This window comes from Zootoca vivipara, chromosome 10, assembly GCF_963506605.1.
Source record: "Zootoca vivipara chromosome 10, rZooViv1.1, whole genome shotgun sequence".
In the NCBI taxonomy this organism is placed as follows: domain Eukaryota; kingdom Metazoa; phylum Chordata; class Lepidosauria; order Squamata; family Lacertidae; genus Zootoca; species Zootoca vivipara.
This window is the reverse complement of record NC_083285.1, coordinates 119,147-133,134: the sequence shown is the minus strand read 5'-3', so window position 1 is coordinate 133,134 and position 13,988 is coordinate 119,147. Positions and strand designations below refer to the sequence as shown.

Genomic DNA, 13,988 nt, shown 5'->3' with positions numbered 1-13,988 from the left:
TGCTTTGATGGTGTTTCCTGCTTGGCAGGGGGTTGGACTGGATGGCCCTTGTGGTCTCTTCCAACTCTATGATTCTATGTGAAATTCTTAAACAACTAGGTACAGTATTTTCTTGGTCTCTGTCTTCCTGGTTGGCCTACTCTGCTGCTGCTGCTGCTCCACCTGTTGAGTTCTTTGTTTAACATCTGAGTGGTCAAAGGCAAACCCATAAACTTGTGTTCAACTATCTGGTTTCTCCATTAGGAACAGAGACTGTGGAGTTGGCTAATGCAGCTGACCTACCTACTAGGTTGATGGTAGTACTCTGCACACTCTCCCAGAGCCTTCTCTTAGCCTCACCTCCTTATCCAAACATTGCCTAACATTACAATAAAGTATTCTCTAGGGTGCTGCTATAGCCTAATGTTGTATTTGCATGTGTTAATACACTTGTATGAAAAGGGAAGGATTTACATGAATTATTACATTAACTATTTCTTTCTTGTAGATGGAAGATTCAGAAGGTACCGTGAGGCAAATAGGGGCATTTTCTGAAGGCATCAACAATTTGACTGTAAGCCCTTATAATTAATATAATGGACACACCCTAAAATGTTGCTAGTCCTGCTTTAGGACCAATACAGAGATTCTCAGTAGTGGGGTACACAGCAAAGGTGTTCAGTTGATGGCTTGGAGATTGCATCTTGGTGATAGACTGATTTTTGAGTTAGAAGTTGGAAAAACTGCATCTGAGTCAGGAGTACACACCAGAATGTTTTGCAATGATGCATGCTGTCAGATGGACATGTAAAGAGACTTTCCTGAGTTTGGTTCTAGAATATGAGAAATAAGGAGTGTACAGTGGTACCTCACAAGACAAAAATAAAACCACAGAGCCTAGAGCTTGCCAATCAGAAGGCCGGCGGTTCGAATCCCCATGACGGGGTGAGCTCCCGTTGCTCAGTCCCTGCTCCTGCCCACCTAGCAGTTCAAAAGCACATCAAAGTGCAAGTAGATAAATAGGTACCGCTCCAGCGGGAAGGTAAACGGCATTTCTGTGCGCTGCTCTGGTTCGCCAGAAGCAGTTTAGTCATGCTGGCCACATGCCCCGGAAGCTGTATGTAGGTTCCCTCGCCAATAGAGCGAGATGAGCGCCGCAACCCCAGAGTTGGTCACAACTGGACCTAATGGTCAGGGGTCCCTTTACCTTTACTAGACAAACCATGACCTGTAACCAAGATTTATTCTTGGATTTACAGCACGTGATTTGTCTGGAAAGGAACAGACATTGAGCCTGAGTTTAGGCTCAAGGAAGAGTGCCATGGCCACAACCTCTCTGGAAATCTATGTTTGTGCTAAGAGTTTCTCTCAAACCAGTTCATAATCCAAAATATTTAAGAATAAAAATGCACCAAGATGATAATCCCCAGATGAAGCCCAATTAGTATCAGCTTAGTGCTGGTTAATAACCATACTTATTCAGATATATAGCAGACATCCTTTATCCTTAAATTATCCATTTCTGTATCTTAAGTCATTCCACTAGTTGAGGTACAGAAGTGTCCTTTTTGGGAAAGGGAGGAGAGCCAAGGCTGTTGGAGGACGTGTAGACTTCTCAGTGTTCTCTTCTTTGTGCTTCTGGGTAGCATCTGTACTTGTCATCAAAAACCACATCCTGTCAAGTTCCGCCACTGAATCCACAGTTTAGATGTTACTTGATAAATGCCTTCATAATGCATATTACACACAGAGAGAGAGACACAGGCACACACACACACACACACACACACACACACACACACACAGTATATAATGCACTGCAAATTTAAACTGGTGTGAGTCATAGCCTTCAGAACGGTTATTCTTCGAGGCTGCTTAAGCTTTGTGGCACACTTCTCAGCGCCTTCATGATTTTGTCTTCTATACAAATAATTGATCCATTTACAGTGGTACCTCGGGTTACAAACGCTTCGGGTTACAAACTCCGCTAACCCAGAAGTTTGGGGTTGCGAACTTTGCCCCAGGATGAGAACGGAAATCACATGCCAGTGGCACTGCGGCAGCGGGAGGCCCCACTAGCGAAAGAGCGCCTCAGATTAAGAACGGTCCCCGGGAAACTGGGAGGTCCGGTAACCTTATCTTAAACTGCACCAAACCATTGTTCCATCTCTTCAATCCTAAAAAAAAAAGGTCCATAACTTCATTTGGCCCTTTGGTCGGCCCTCACAGCCCTCCACTCCATCAAATCTGGCCCTCTGAAAAAAGTTTGGACACCACTGATCTAGGTTGTCTGTCTCCTTGGCAGCCCCGCTTTTGTCTGGGACCGTCTCCCTGCTGTTGCCTGAGACTGTCCACGCAGAGCATGTGCTTTCAGTGTGTCGTGTAACCCAGGTCTCCCTCGTTGCCTTAAGAGAACGGTGCCCTCTTGTCTGCCTGCCGCTAGATGTGCGATTGATTCATTGATGTTTTTTGGCTCTTGAGTTTCAGTCGGTGTTCCCCAATTCTTGCCTTTCTTCTGTTTCCAGTACATGTTAAAAGAAGATGAAATGTTCAAAGACTTTGCTACTTGCTCCCCTAGTGCCAGTATAACAGATGAGGATTCCAACGTGTGACGTTTCGGTGTTGGAGGCTTCCGCTTTTTGATAGTCCTCGGAGTGCCACCCTTAGATGCGATGGAGACACCACATCATGTAATCAAAGGTCGCTTTTGCTTCTGTTTGTTAGAAGTGATATTTTCCTGGGAGACAATAAGAAGAGTTGCCTATTCTAAAGTTGCCATAAAATCCATACCAGTGGGGGAAATATGTATATTTTCCTCCTGTGTATATTTTTTTCTGTGTTGAAACTTGTGACATGTTTCAAAGTATCATATTTAATATGACTGCTGCTGTCATGTTCCTTCACAGAGTTGTGCCATATCATATATCTGTATTTCTCTTACTCAGTGTTTTTTTAAAAAAGAAATATAGGTGCCGGTACGTACCATGCCCCCCCCCTACCGCCACTTGCCCCCCCACGCAACCACTCTCTCCCTTCCTCCTCAGCCACCGCTTCCCAAGGCTGGAGCCAAAAGCGCCTTCTAGGAAGGCGCTTCCCAATTGTAAAAAGATTGTGCCAAAGCACCTCTACTCTGGGGCTACCTTTTTATGTTCATCAGGCACCTTCCTGGAAGGCATTTTGGCAATTGTAAGCACCGTGCCAAAGCACCTTCGGGAGCCCAAGCCTGCAGCCTCGGGAAGTGGTGGCGGAGGAGGAGCGGCAAGGGGGGGGAAAAGCGGCAATGGCAAGATGGTGGGAGGGGGAAAAGAGGCAGCTGTGCGGCAGAACTGGCGCGTACCGCCTTAAAGAACGTTCTGCTCGCACTTTTCTTCAAGTAATACAAAACAAAAAGAAAACCATTCAACTAGAGACCTCTGGAATTGGCATCCATTGTATATATTTCAACTAATCCTGGTTTCCCATTTGAACAAATTGCTCAAAAATAAATAGCTAGCGTATTCATTGGTGGCTAAACCAATGCTCATATAATCCACAAGAACGGAATCTTGTTGTCTTATTTTTTATACAATTTTTATTAAAAGGAGAAAATGTATTGAGTACATACAAATCAGAATTTTATATTGTAGTTGATTACTTTTGTTTTTTTAAAGAGAGGAATTCCTGTTTGAAAACCAGCTGGTTACTGGAGAAGTCAGACTGATCTTATAAATGACTTGTGCCTCCCCTCCCCCAAGGGATGCCTGCATTCTTACATCAGGAATGAGTTATAAAAATTGATTTTTTTCCCCATCATTAAGAAAAATCTCTGCGGTGTCCCTTTTCCAGCATTAAAATAGGATTTTAATAACACTTTAAAATTTTGAGACTGAGGAACAGCCTTTAGGAAGATCCATTTTCTCTCTCACACTTGATGCAATGGAAGTGTTCTTTAAATTTATACCAAAAGGAGCATTAGCGAATTCACTTTATTTTACAGTATTGAATTCAGATATGGAATCTTGCCTTTTAAGTATATTTGACCATAATATAACATATTGACAGATATTTATATAGTACTTGGTTTTTTGTAAAGCACAACTTGTATTGACTTTTTAAAAACTTGTAAAATTCAGATTAGCCAGTCAAAAAATGGTTGCTGAAGCTTTCAGCAGAATACATCTGACTCTTGTGCTGTGTGTGTGAGTGTCTCTCTCTTCCCAGTTCACCATCACCCTGAAATAGTTACGGCTAATTTAGTAACTGCATAAAATGATGATGTGGCAAACATTTGGAGAGGTTGTCTGACATCTACAATGTAAGCAATTCTTTTCCACTTCAGTACTTCAAAAGTTTGAGAATAGTAATCCAGAGACCTTTGCAGGAGTGTTAAAGTTGGGTGTTTGGTGTGTGCTCAGCTATTATGAACTGTTGTTGAAAACTGTACAACAATATATACCTGAATGTGCAGATTGACCTTGCCTGCTTCCTGACATGCTAGCTTTCTGCTTGCAAGGAATCTTTTTTAAAAAACCACCACCATGGGGGGCATTCAAGCATGTGATTGATCACAGGCTTCCTCAAACTTGGCCCTCCAGATGTTTTTGGCCTACAACGCCCATGATCCCTAGCTAGGAGGACCAGTGGTCAGGGATGATGGGAATTGTAGTCTCAAAACATCTGGAGGGCCAGGTTTGAGGAAGCCTGCTCTATCATGTAATTTATTTGCATGTATAGACTGGCCCTCGGTTTGATTTCATAAACCAGCGCTGATCCACTTCTTCACACACATTTATTTATGGTTGTCAGAATTGTTATCAGATTGTGGTTTCTGTTTATTCCAAAGAGATTTGCCAATACAGTATATACAGGTGCGGAATGACTGTCTTTAATAACACGGACTCCACAAATTTGTTCATGGCCACCTGGGTGTCCGAATAAATACAGATCCATGGTGGAACAATTACTTTCTCGTTAATTGTGAATAAATGTATTTATGAATTAAGATCACCTACCAGCAGCCTCACATTTGTATAAAAAAATACTGCAAACCTTGTGTAATGGCACACACTGGTTGCAATAAAATACAGTACAGGGGGTAAAATTGTGACTAGAGAATCAAAGACGGGCAAGTGCAAATGCGCAAACAACATTAAGTGAATGAAACACTAACTTGCATATATGAGCAACATCAACTTCTCATTTCTTAACGCTGATGTAAATGGAAGTTGGATGAACAGCATTTTGCTGGTTAGAAGAATATTCTTTTATTATTTCTACGGGATTGAGGGAGGGAAGAGTAATCTAAAACACTCATGATTCAGCCAAGCAGTTAGCATAAATGGGTGCTATAAATGATATTTTATTTGGATGCGTGTGTACAAAGTAGTCGGCATAAACATATGTATGTCATGCTAGATAAATAAATACCTATTGAGAGAAGTAAAAAAAAAAATTCTGGAATTTAATCTCTTCTTTGCAAAAGATATATATACAAGGTTTTCAATAACCCCTTTTTTGCCCTTAACTGTAGAGATCAGCCTTTCGATGTTTTTATGCAGCACAAAGCTTTCTCTTGCCCAGACCCCAAGGCATGCAAGAAGTTTTGTGCAACTGGCCCTTTCTGATAATTTCATTGATGGTGCAAATCAGCAAATATACACTGGAACACTCATATTGAACACAAACTAGAGAAATATTTGCTAACAAGAGACCTCTGTGCCTGTGAAAGTTGTGTAGATCTGGGCCAGAAAATCAATATGGGGGTGGGGGGTGGGGTGCAGAAGCCCGCTTTGAAATCTTATATATTGCTTAGACAGGAGCCTCAGTTTTAAAAAGTATGAGACCTCATTTAGCCAGTGGAAGAGCAATGGCAAATCACTTGTGGGTGGTCCAGTGCTATCTTACACCATTCATTCAATGTATCTGTCTACTGGTTATCATTGGCTGGTGTTTATAACATGCTCTCTAGCAAGCTGCTTTAACTAGCTGGTGATGTCTCAGTTGCTTCCTTTTGAGCTTCCTTATTTCAATGGGTTTGATTGAATGAAAAAAGTCCAGTTTTCCATAGCATGGCTTGTTTGCCCCACACGGCAGGAGGGGTGCACTTCCACGGTTATGTAAATGTAAACAAGGTCTTTGTGGCCATGGTGTATCGTGAGTTACAGGAAAGGACTCACTTACTGTGAGGCTGGAACATGGATTGGTAACAAGTGTCACACATCACATAGCTATTGTGCTGTTGTTGGTATTGTTACTACAGTGGAACCTCAGTTTACGAACACCTCGGTTTACAAATTTTCGGTTTACGAACGCCGCGGACCCACCTGGAACGGATTAATTCACTTTCCATTACTTTCAATGGGAAAGTTCGCTTCAGTTTATGAATGCTTCACTTTATGAACAGACTTCCAGAACCAAGTGTGTTCATAAACCGAGGTATCTGAAGAAGTGTGCATGCACACGAAAGCTCATACCAAAATAAAAACTTAGTTGGTCTTTAAGGTGCTACTGAAGGAATTTTTTTATTTTACGAGGTACCACTGTAATTGGAATAGGTAGAGTGAAGCTAAGTAATGAATTTATCTGATGCAAGTACCTATTTAGATGATGGCTTTTGTTCATCCTGCCCCTGTACATGCCATCAAATCAGTTTTGTGGGTCCCCCCCCAAAACCTCTGGACCAGATCATGGGGGAGGGGAGAGCAGAGGGAGGGGAAATTCCTGTTGCACAAGTGGAAGTCTTTGCCTGTACAGGGCAAATTTGTTGGATACAACACTTGGTCGTTAACTCTTTTTACACCCTTAGGCTTCTTGTTAGGCTAAATATGTTTGTTCATTTTGTATCTTCCTTTTCGTATGTTTTTTTTTAAAATAGCTGTGCACACACAGAGACATGTAATAAGTTGATGTGGTAAAGGAACAGTGGGGATTCAGCTGCATATTTTGTGTCAGTTGTTATTGCTAGCATAAAATAAGCAACATCGCAGGTGTGGATAGTTCAGCCATATTGGATTTATTGTGTATTGTGCGTGTTGCATAGCCGGGACATTAGTTTCTGATTCTTCTTGTGGTAGCCCAATCATTCTCAGAACTGCTATGGATTGAAGCAAAGGTCATAGAATCGTTTGTCTGAAACAGCAGAAATTGGCAGGCGTCAGTGTAGCAGTTTTTAACTCAGATGTTTCTTGCTACCCTATTTTTTGAAATCTTCCAAAAGGAAGTCCAACTGAATTCTCGGGGTTTACACCCAAGTACCTGTGTAGAGTTGCAAGCAATAAAGATTTAAATAACTGCTGGTGATCTGAAGCGTTCTGCTTTGAATAAAGCATGGTGTGTCTGACGGGCCAGGCCAATGAAATGGAACTACCCTCAGAATACAAAAGTGGATGGCTACTTTGAAACATTCATATTCTTCCACCCTCCCTAGTTTGGACTAAAGCGCAAAGGAAGTATTGGCACTTCAGAAATGAAAACTGGTTTCAGAAATGAAATGAAAACTTCAGAAACTGGTTTCTGTTAGCTGAGGTGGAGCAGGGGACACCCAGTTTTGTGCTGGCACTCAGGAAGCTGTGACTAATTTGCATGGGAAGGTTTTGTGTCTAGTGTAAAACAATGGAAAATACCACTTATATATGTTAGCCATTTAACCTGAAAAAAAATACCACCTTGAGGTCATCTTGAATGAAAGCTCCACCCTTGACAAGATGATGGGCCAAAAAGTATCACAGGAAACGAACCAAGAGCATAAGGCTGGTTATATGTGATGTTTTTAGCCAAGAAGGGGTCTATGCGTCTCAAAAGCTAAGAGTATCTTAGCTTTGAAGATACACAAAGCAAATCCCACCTAGCCACAGATACCCGAAATGAATTTTTTTCTGGTCAACTTCCATCAGTTTCTGGCCTATTGAGATAGCTTAGCAGCCCTCTCCCATCTTTCAGTAATAATTAACAGAGCCTTCTTGTTAAGGTGGAGCAGAAGAGCAATGGTGTATGTCTTAAGTGAAGGGAGGGACCTTGGTGTGGAGCGGATGTTGTTACGGTAGAAAAAGGATCCCCAGTTCCCCTCTTGCTCTGCCATGCCTCTTCGCCAGTTCAGCTCCAGATGTAAAGGAGAGGTATCAGTTTAAATATGTCACCCCTGGTCCAGGTTTCCTGTATCAGTAAGATCTGATAATGTGATAGAAAATCAGTGGAAGAGTGTTCTTTCTGCTGGCCTGTTGGCTGTCAACCCTTTTCCCTCACAAGGTAGTTGGTGGGGCTGTTAATTCCACCAAGGCTGCAGGACAGTTCTTGGATATTCTTTGCATATGGCAAACCTCTGATAGCCTCTTTTTAAATACAGTGGTACCTTGGTTTATGAACACAATTGGTTCCAGAAGTCTGTTCATAAACTGAAGCGAACTTTCCCATTGAAAGTAATGGAAAGTGGATCAATCTGTTCCAGACGGGTCCACGGAGTACTTAAACTGAAGCGTTCATAAACTGAAGCGAACTTTCCCATTGAAAGTAATGGTAAGTGGATTAATCCGTTCCAGACGGGTCCGCGGAGTACTCAACCTGAAGCGTACTTAACCCGAAGCATGGGTGTAATTGGTTCCGGAAGTCTGTTCATAAACTGAAGCGTTCATAAACTGAAGCGAACTTTCCCATTGAAAGTAATGGAAAGTGAATTAATCTGTTCCAGATGGGTCCACGGCGTTCGTAAACCGAAAATTCGTAAACCAAGGTGTTCATAAACCGAGGTTCCTCTGTACTCCATTACAAGTGTGTGATTTGCCATCAGCATGCACCCCCTCATTCCTGTTTTCTTCATGGTTGACACTTGTGAAGCAAGAGGGTTTAAAAAAGCACACCTCAAAACTACCCAGTACATAATAAACCTTGTGTGATGAGTGTTTGATAACTGCTCTGTGGCTTCTTATATGCTTTTTTATTTGTATACAAGGAACTGGGACTGAGAAAATGATGATCTGCTCCCTGCAAATTTCGATTTCATCATCTTATTGCACGTAAAGCATGCTGCAACAGGCAAGTCAGTTTCAATCCTGTTGTCAGATTTTCTCTCTGGTTAAGCCAAAATCATGGTGCAAGTCAACAGCTGCACACAGTAATAGGCCAAATTAATATATAAATGGCAGCTGTTAAGCTGTACTGCCTACCTAGAAATATCAATGACCAGGAAGAGCCATTTTTAGATAGCCTGATGCACACTAGCAAAACATTTCCTCTGTTCTAAAGGCTATAAAAAGGGGGAGGTGGGAGCAGGAAATGGATCTTGCTTGACTCAGCTGATCCTGCCATTATCCCTGCAGGCACACGGAGGAGTGAATGTAGGAGCTGTTAATATGCAGTTGTTGTGAACAGAATTTGTGTCCCCTTGTTGAAAACTTCTTAGTCATGTACATGTGGTCTAAAGGATAGTGTAGCTGTTTGTAAGATGGGGCAAGGACCATATGCAAGAGGCTGCCAGACCAGACATTTTCCAAATTATAAATACACCCAGTATGGAAGAGCATGTCTTTTAAGGTAGGATTTTTGGTACCTCAACTCCCATTCATATAATCTATCAGAGGGAGGGTGTATGAATCAGAACCCCCTGGAACAGAAGTGTGTGTGTGTGTGCAGATGGACTTACAGTGGTACCTCGCTAGACGAATGCCTCACAAGACGAAAAACTTGCAAAACGAAAGCGTTTTGCAATTTCAATGGAGACTTGCAAGACGAAGTTTCCTATGGTGTGTTTCGCAAGACGAATTTTTTCGTCCCATAGGGTGCCTCGCAAGATGAATTTTTTCTCTCTCCATCTTGCGAGGCACCCTATGGGAAACCGCACTTCAATGCATTCCTATGGGAGCTGCTTTGCAAAATGAAGCAAAACGAATTAAATTCGTCTAGCGAGGCACCACTGTACTGCTTATAGTTGGCATTTTTGCTACATGCTCACTCATGGACAGACTGGATAACCTTCAGTAACTTGTTCTCAAACCCCTCCCCCCCATTATCTAGTTAGTAGTAATACAGAGGTAATCATATTGGCGTACTTTGGAGTAGTTAAGGATTATGAAGAAAATGTGCTTGAGCTTTAAATAACTGAAATAGAATAATTGACTTCTGAGTAGCTTCATTTGGTCTCCAATGCATGCTGTTAATTATACTGCAGAAAGGTCTGTCCATCTGACTTACTGTTTATTTCTATATTGAAGCAAACTTTGTTAGGTCAAGCAAGGTCTGTGCAAGCTTTGAATTCTAGTCTAGAGCTTTTCACTAGGGTGGTTCACACGCAAGCAACCTTGCTCTCTCCTGCTGTTGCTGAAGTACATCTCCCATCATTACAGTATTTAAGTGCTGATTTCTCTGCCCTCACATTATGTTTGACTTCTTGACTTCGCTTGGTTGGTAGAGCATGGGACTCTTAAATCTCAGGGTCATGAACTCTCTGCATTGCCAGGGGTGGGACTAGATGACCCCCCCCCCCATGGTCCCTTCCAACTCTCCAATTTTATGATTCTATTATTTTATCTTGCTGACTCTGCTGGATACAGAGCCATTTTAACTGTTTCCCCAGAGTGGCTGGAAAAACCCAGCCAAATGGGCAGGGTAGAAATAATGAAATATTTTGCGTTCTCCTTTGTGAGCCATGTCAGAGAACATTTATTTCACCTTTGTTTTTTTTTTGTTTTTTTACATTTAGTCCAACATTAAGGTAAGATGACATCTGTGAAATAAATAAACGAAATAAGTAAGCAAAAAAAGTTTTATTTCTACCACGTTGCAGTTGGAAAATTTAATTGCTGAACAGGTAGGATGTGTCCTACAAGAGAGTTTGTGTGAGGCGAGCCAGAGCTGTTCAACACCTCAATAATACATTTATTAAAAAGTTAAGGCTCCCTTTGCCCACAGTGATATACAAAAATATTAAGCAAAAAGATAGTTACATGGACTTTGAAGCAACTCTTGTGGCAGAAAATAAGCAATCGAGGAATTTAGCACACACAGAAGTAAAACCATTCTAGTGTTTTGTTCTATCTTCTTCGGCCTCTTGCTCTTCCACTTTCCAGGTCCTAACTTGTGCACCCTTGACTGGCATTCAATCAGGCTGCAACCCCTCCCACCCCCTTCTCAAAAGATTTCAGCAAATATATGTACTGTAGTGGCTTGCTTTTGTTCCTCAAAACACCATACATTGCTCCTCCCAACAAGGGCAAGTATGGTACTGCTACGCAGCAGTCCTGAAACTGATCAACTCAGCCCACAGGATGCTTCAGGGCAAGATATAGAAGAGCCTTGGAATCAGCATACAGGACAGGACAGAAGCATGCTCAAATAGACTGAGGAGCCTGTTCTCTCTAGGTGGAAGGAAAAACAGCAAAGGCACAGGGAGGGACGCCAGGCTGCAGTTCTAGTTTTAATGAAATGGACAAAAGGAAGGCAGAGTCTGCCTAAAGTTGTTTGTGCACAATCCACCCCCAACTGAAATAACTGGAAGGCACCCAAGAGGAGTGCTTGCACAGCTTGCAGAGTTTTCACTTCATTTCAATGTGGCTTTTTATCCCAATGTCCAAGTGGGATAGTAGCCCATGCAGATAAAAAAAGGATGTCTGGAAGAGACTAGAACTTACTCATTCGAGAATGCGAGACTTCATCACACACACACACGTTCATACACAATGGAATTAATTTTGGGGGGAATCTGGCCACAGAATTTTAATTTAACAAACAAAGCTATTTAGCAACTTATAAAAGATCTATATAAAAAGAGTAGTTAAAATGCACACGATATCTCTGCAGTTAATAGGCCTTACGTGCATCTCTCTGGAATCTGTAGAAGTCTTCATTCTTTACCAGATAATAAAGAATACCTGCTTTCCGATCCCTTCTGGCAGTTGTAAAGCTTACAGTTTAAGAAGATATATACAACACACACTTAGAGCTTTAAGTAACTGTTTGATGTCCCACAGCATTCCAAACGTGACTCGACTTCCAAAAAATCAATTACAACTTAAATACCATTTTTAAAAAATCAGTGGGACTTATTTCCACATAAATGTCTTCAGCACTGGGCTGTTTTACACACTTCACTACTAAAGAAGGGAGGAAGCATTTTAAGGAACACTTGGTGTACAAAGCTTTGCTTGGGAATGCTTAGCAAGAGAAACTTAAGGAAGACGTTGCTCTATAGTGAGACAATAAATCAGCTGTGTGTTCTCAGTATACAAAGGTTTCTAATGTATTTTCATTAAATAAGCAACACTCCCCACCCCCCACCCCAAACTGGCTAAACCACCAATCTTCAAATAAAGGCAATAATGAAATTTCAATTATTGATCAGTGTGTATTTAATACAGCTATGCTTAAACTGCTCATTGTATAGCTTCGTGACAAGAAAACTCTTCCTTCCATCACATAAGCGTGCTATATCAGGAAGAAACTCTTTGGTGATGCAAGAGGCCGGCTACAGTTTGCCTATCTATTGTGAAAGAGTTAATCCAGTGGCCTTACAACAGATTTATTAAGCATAGCGAAGCTAAAGATACCATATGCAACACAGATATCCATTACAGAATTTTCAGCGTGTCACTAATAAGAAGACACCAAACTTGTATAGAGAGTTTGGCAGTCTCTCTGAATGCAGCTTCAACACCCCTTTGCCTCAGGCACTGTTTCTGCCTTGTTCCCTGTTGTTCCACGCACTTCCATCCATTCTTTTCCCCACTTACACATTCTGATTTCATCATTCCTCCATTCCCCTTTAGTACGCAAATCTCATCTCTTTGGAATATCCCAATTTATCCAGATTGGGAATGCAAGCATACTGAATCATTGGAGGGGGGCCACACATCAGGATGAGAACGTCGTCTTGTGGCGGGGGCAGGTGGTCCCTGATCATGTCTTCACTCACAAATCCTTGGCTGTAATCCCAACCTAGTTGGGAAAGACCACAATCCAAGTTAGTATCTATAGACACCTAAGAAAATAAATGCATATATATACTTTGTATTCATGGATTTTTACTCTGCTGTAAAAAAGAAGAAGCTTCAATGTGATTATTGCCTCAGACACTACAAACCATGAGACAATAAGAACAAATACAATGCTTAAATGCCATTAAAAACCCAAGAGGGCAAACTTTGTCTAGTCCCTAAAATAATGAATAAGGAATCAGGTGAGCACACATACGGAGGAAATCCTGTAAATTTGGGTGCCCCAGTGAAGACGCCCTTTCTGTAGTTACTACCAACCTAATCTACCAAGGGAGGGCAGACCAGAGAAGGGTTTCTGATGAAGATTTTAATTCCCAGACAAAGTCAATGCGGAGAAAGTCCTATGTTGGTGCTGAAGAACAGAATGGCTGATTCACACACGGCACTGAGTTAAGCCAAGATTTAACTGAAGTGTTGTCTGAACCAGGAGTGACGAGTAAGCTCTCTCCTCACTAACCAAAAGCTGTAACCAATATTTGTTCTAGGAGCAAAGTAGTAGCCATAGTTTGGGCTCACTGTATTTTGTGAACCAGGTGATAGTGAGCATGTGTGAATGAGCTATCCGCAGTCCAACACTGCAGTCAGAAATTTCATTTAACCCAAAGCTCATTTCTAATGAGCCTCTTCACATATTCAGGAGTCATTGTGCTAATGCACAAAGTTAGTATCAACTAACTTTAAAAAGGTCGTTGACTCATCTCTATTAAATCATGAATTTCCAATCGTCTTCAAGTGGTGCAATGGCTCCATGCATCTGGCTGTTAACCAGAAGGTTGGTGGTTCAAGTCCACCCAGGGATAGCTGTGGGCAGGATTCCTGCATTGCAGGGGCTTGGACTAGATGACCCTCTGGGTCCCTTCCAGCTTACAATTCTGTGATTACAGTTGGAAGACATTTTCCACAGAAGTCTGTTTTTTTCCTGCCATCTGTCACAGCAAACTGGAGTTTTCTTGCATGCACTCAACACTCAGCTACCACCAATCCTGGCTCACGTAACAGGTGTACTTGTACAATACATATGCAAACATATTTTTAGATGGGCAACTAAGA

The 13,988-nt window shown here is 41.8% G+C and overlaps 2 protein-coding genes across 15 annotated transcripts in view; one reads left to right on the top strand and one right to left on the bottom strand.

The window, feature by feature from the left end:
* Positions 1–12,215, top strand: part of PPFIBP1 (PPFIA binding protein 1) — a 149,493-nt gene extending 137,278 nt beyond the window's left edge. For 10 of the 13 annotated variants that reach the window (XM_060279452.1, XM_060279456.1, XM_060279453.1 and 7 more), the window contains 2 exons: positions 488–553; positions 2,505–12,215. In XM_060279452.1, coding sequence (XP_060135435.1) covers positions 488–553; positions 2,505–2,591 — 153 coding nt within the window. In that variant the 3' untranslated portion in view covers positions 2,592–12,215. The remainder of the gene's footprint in view (positions 1–487; positions 554–2,504) is intronic. The other 3 variants (XM_060279459.1, XM_060279458.1, XR_009558245.1) reach the window with 2 other exon arrangements.
* LOC118083826 (NADH-cytochrome b5 reductase 3) overlaps positions 10,698–13,988 on the bottom strand; it is a 33,691-nt gene continuing 30,400 nt past the window's right edge. For both annotated transcript variants that reach the window (XM_060279462.1, XM_035112744.2), the window contains exon 9: positions 10,698–12,879. In XM_060279462.1, the coding sequence (XP_060135445.1) occupies positions 12,707–12,879 (173 nt within the window). In that variant the 3' untranslated portion in view covers positions 10,698–12,706. The remainder of the gene's footprint in view (positions 12,880–13,988) is intronic.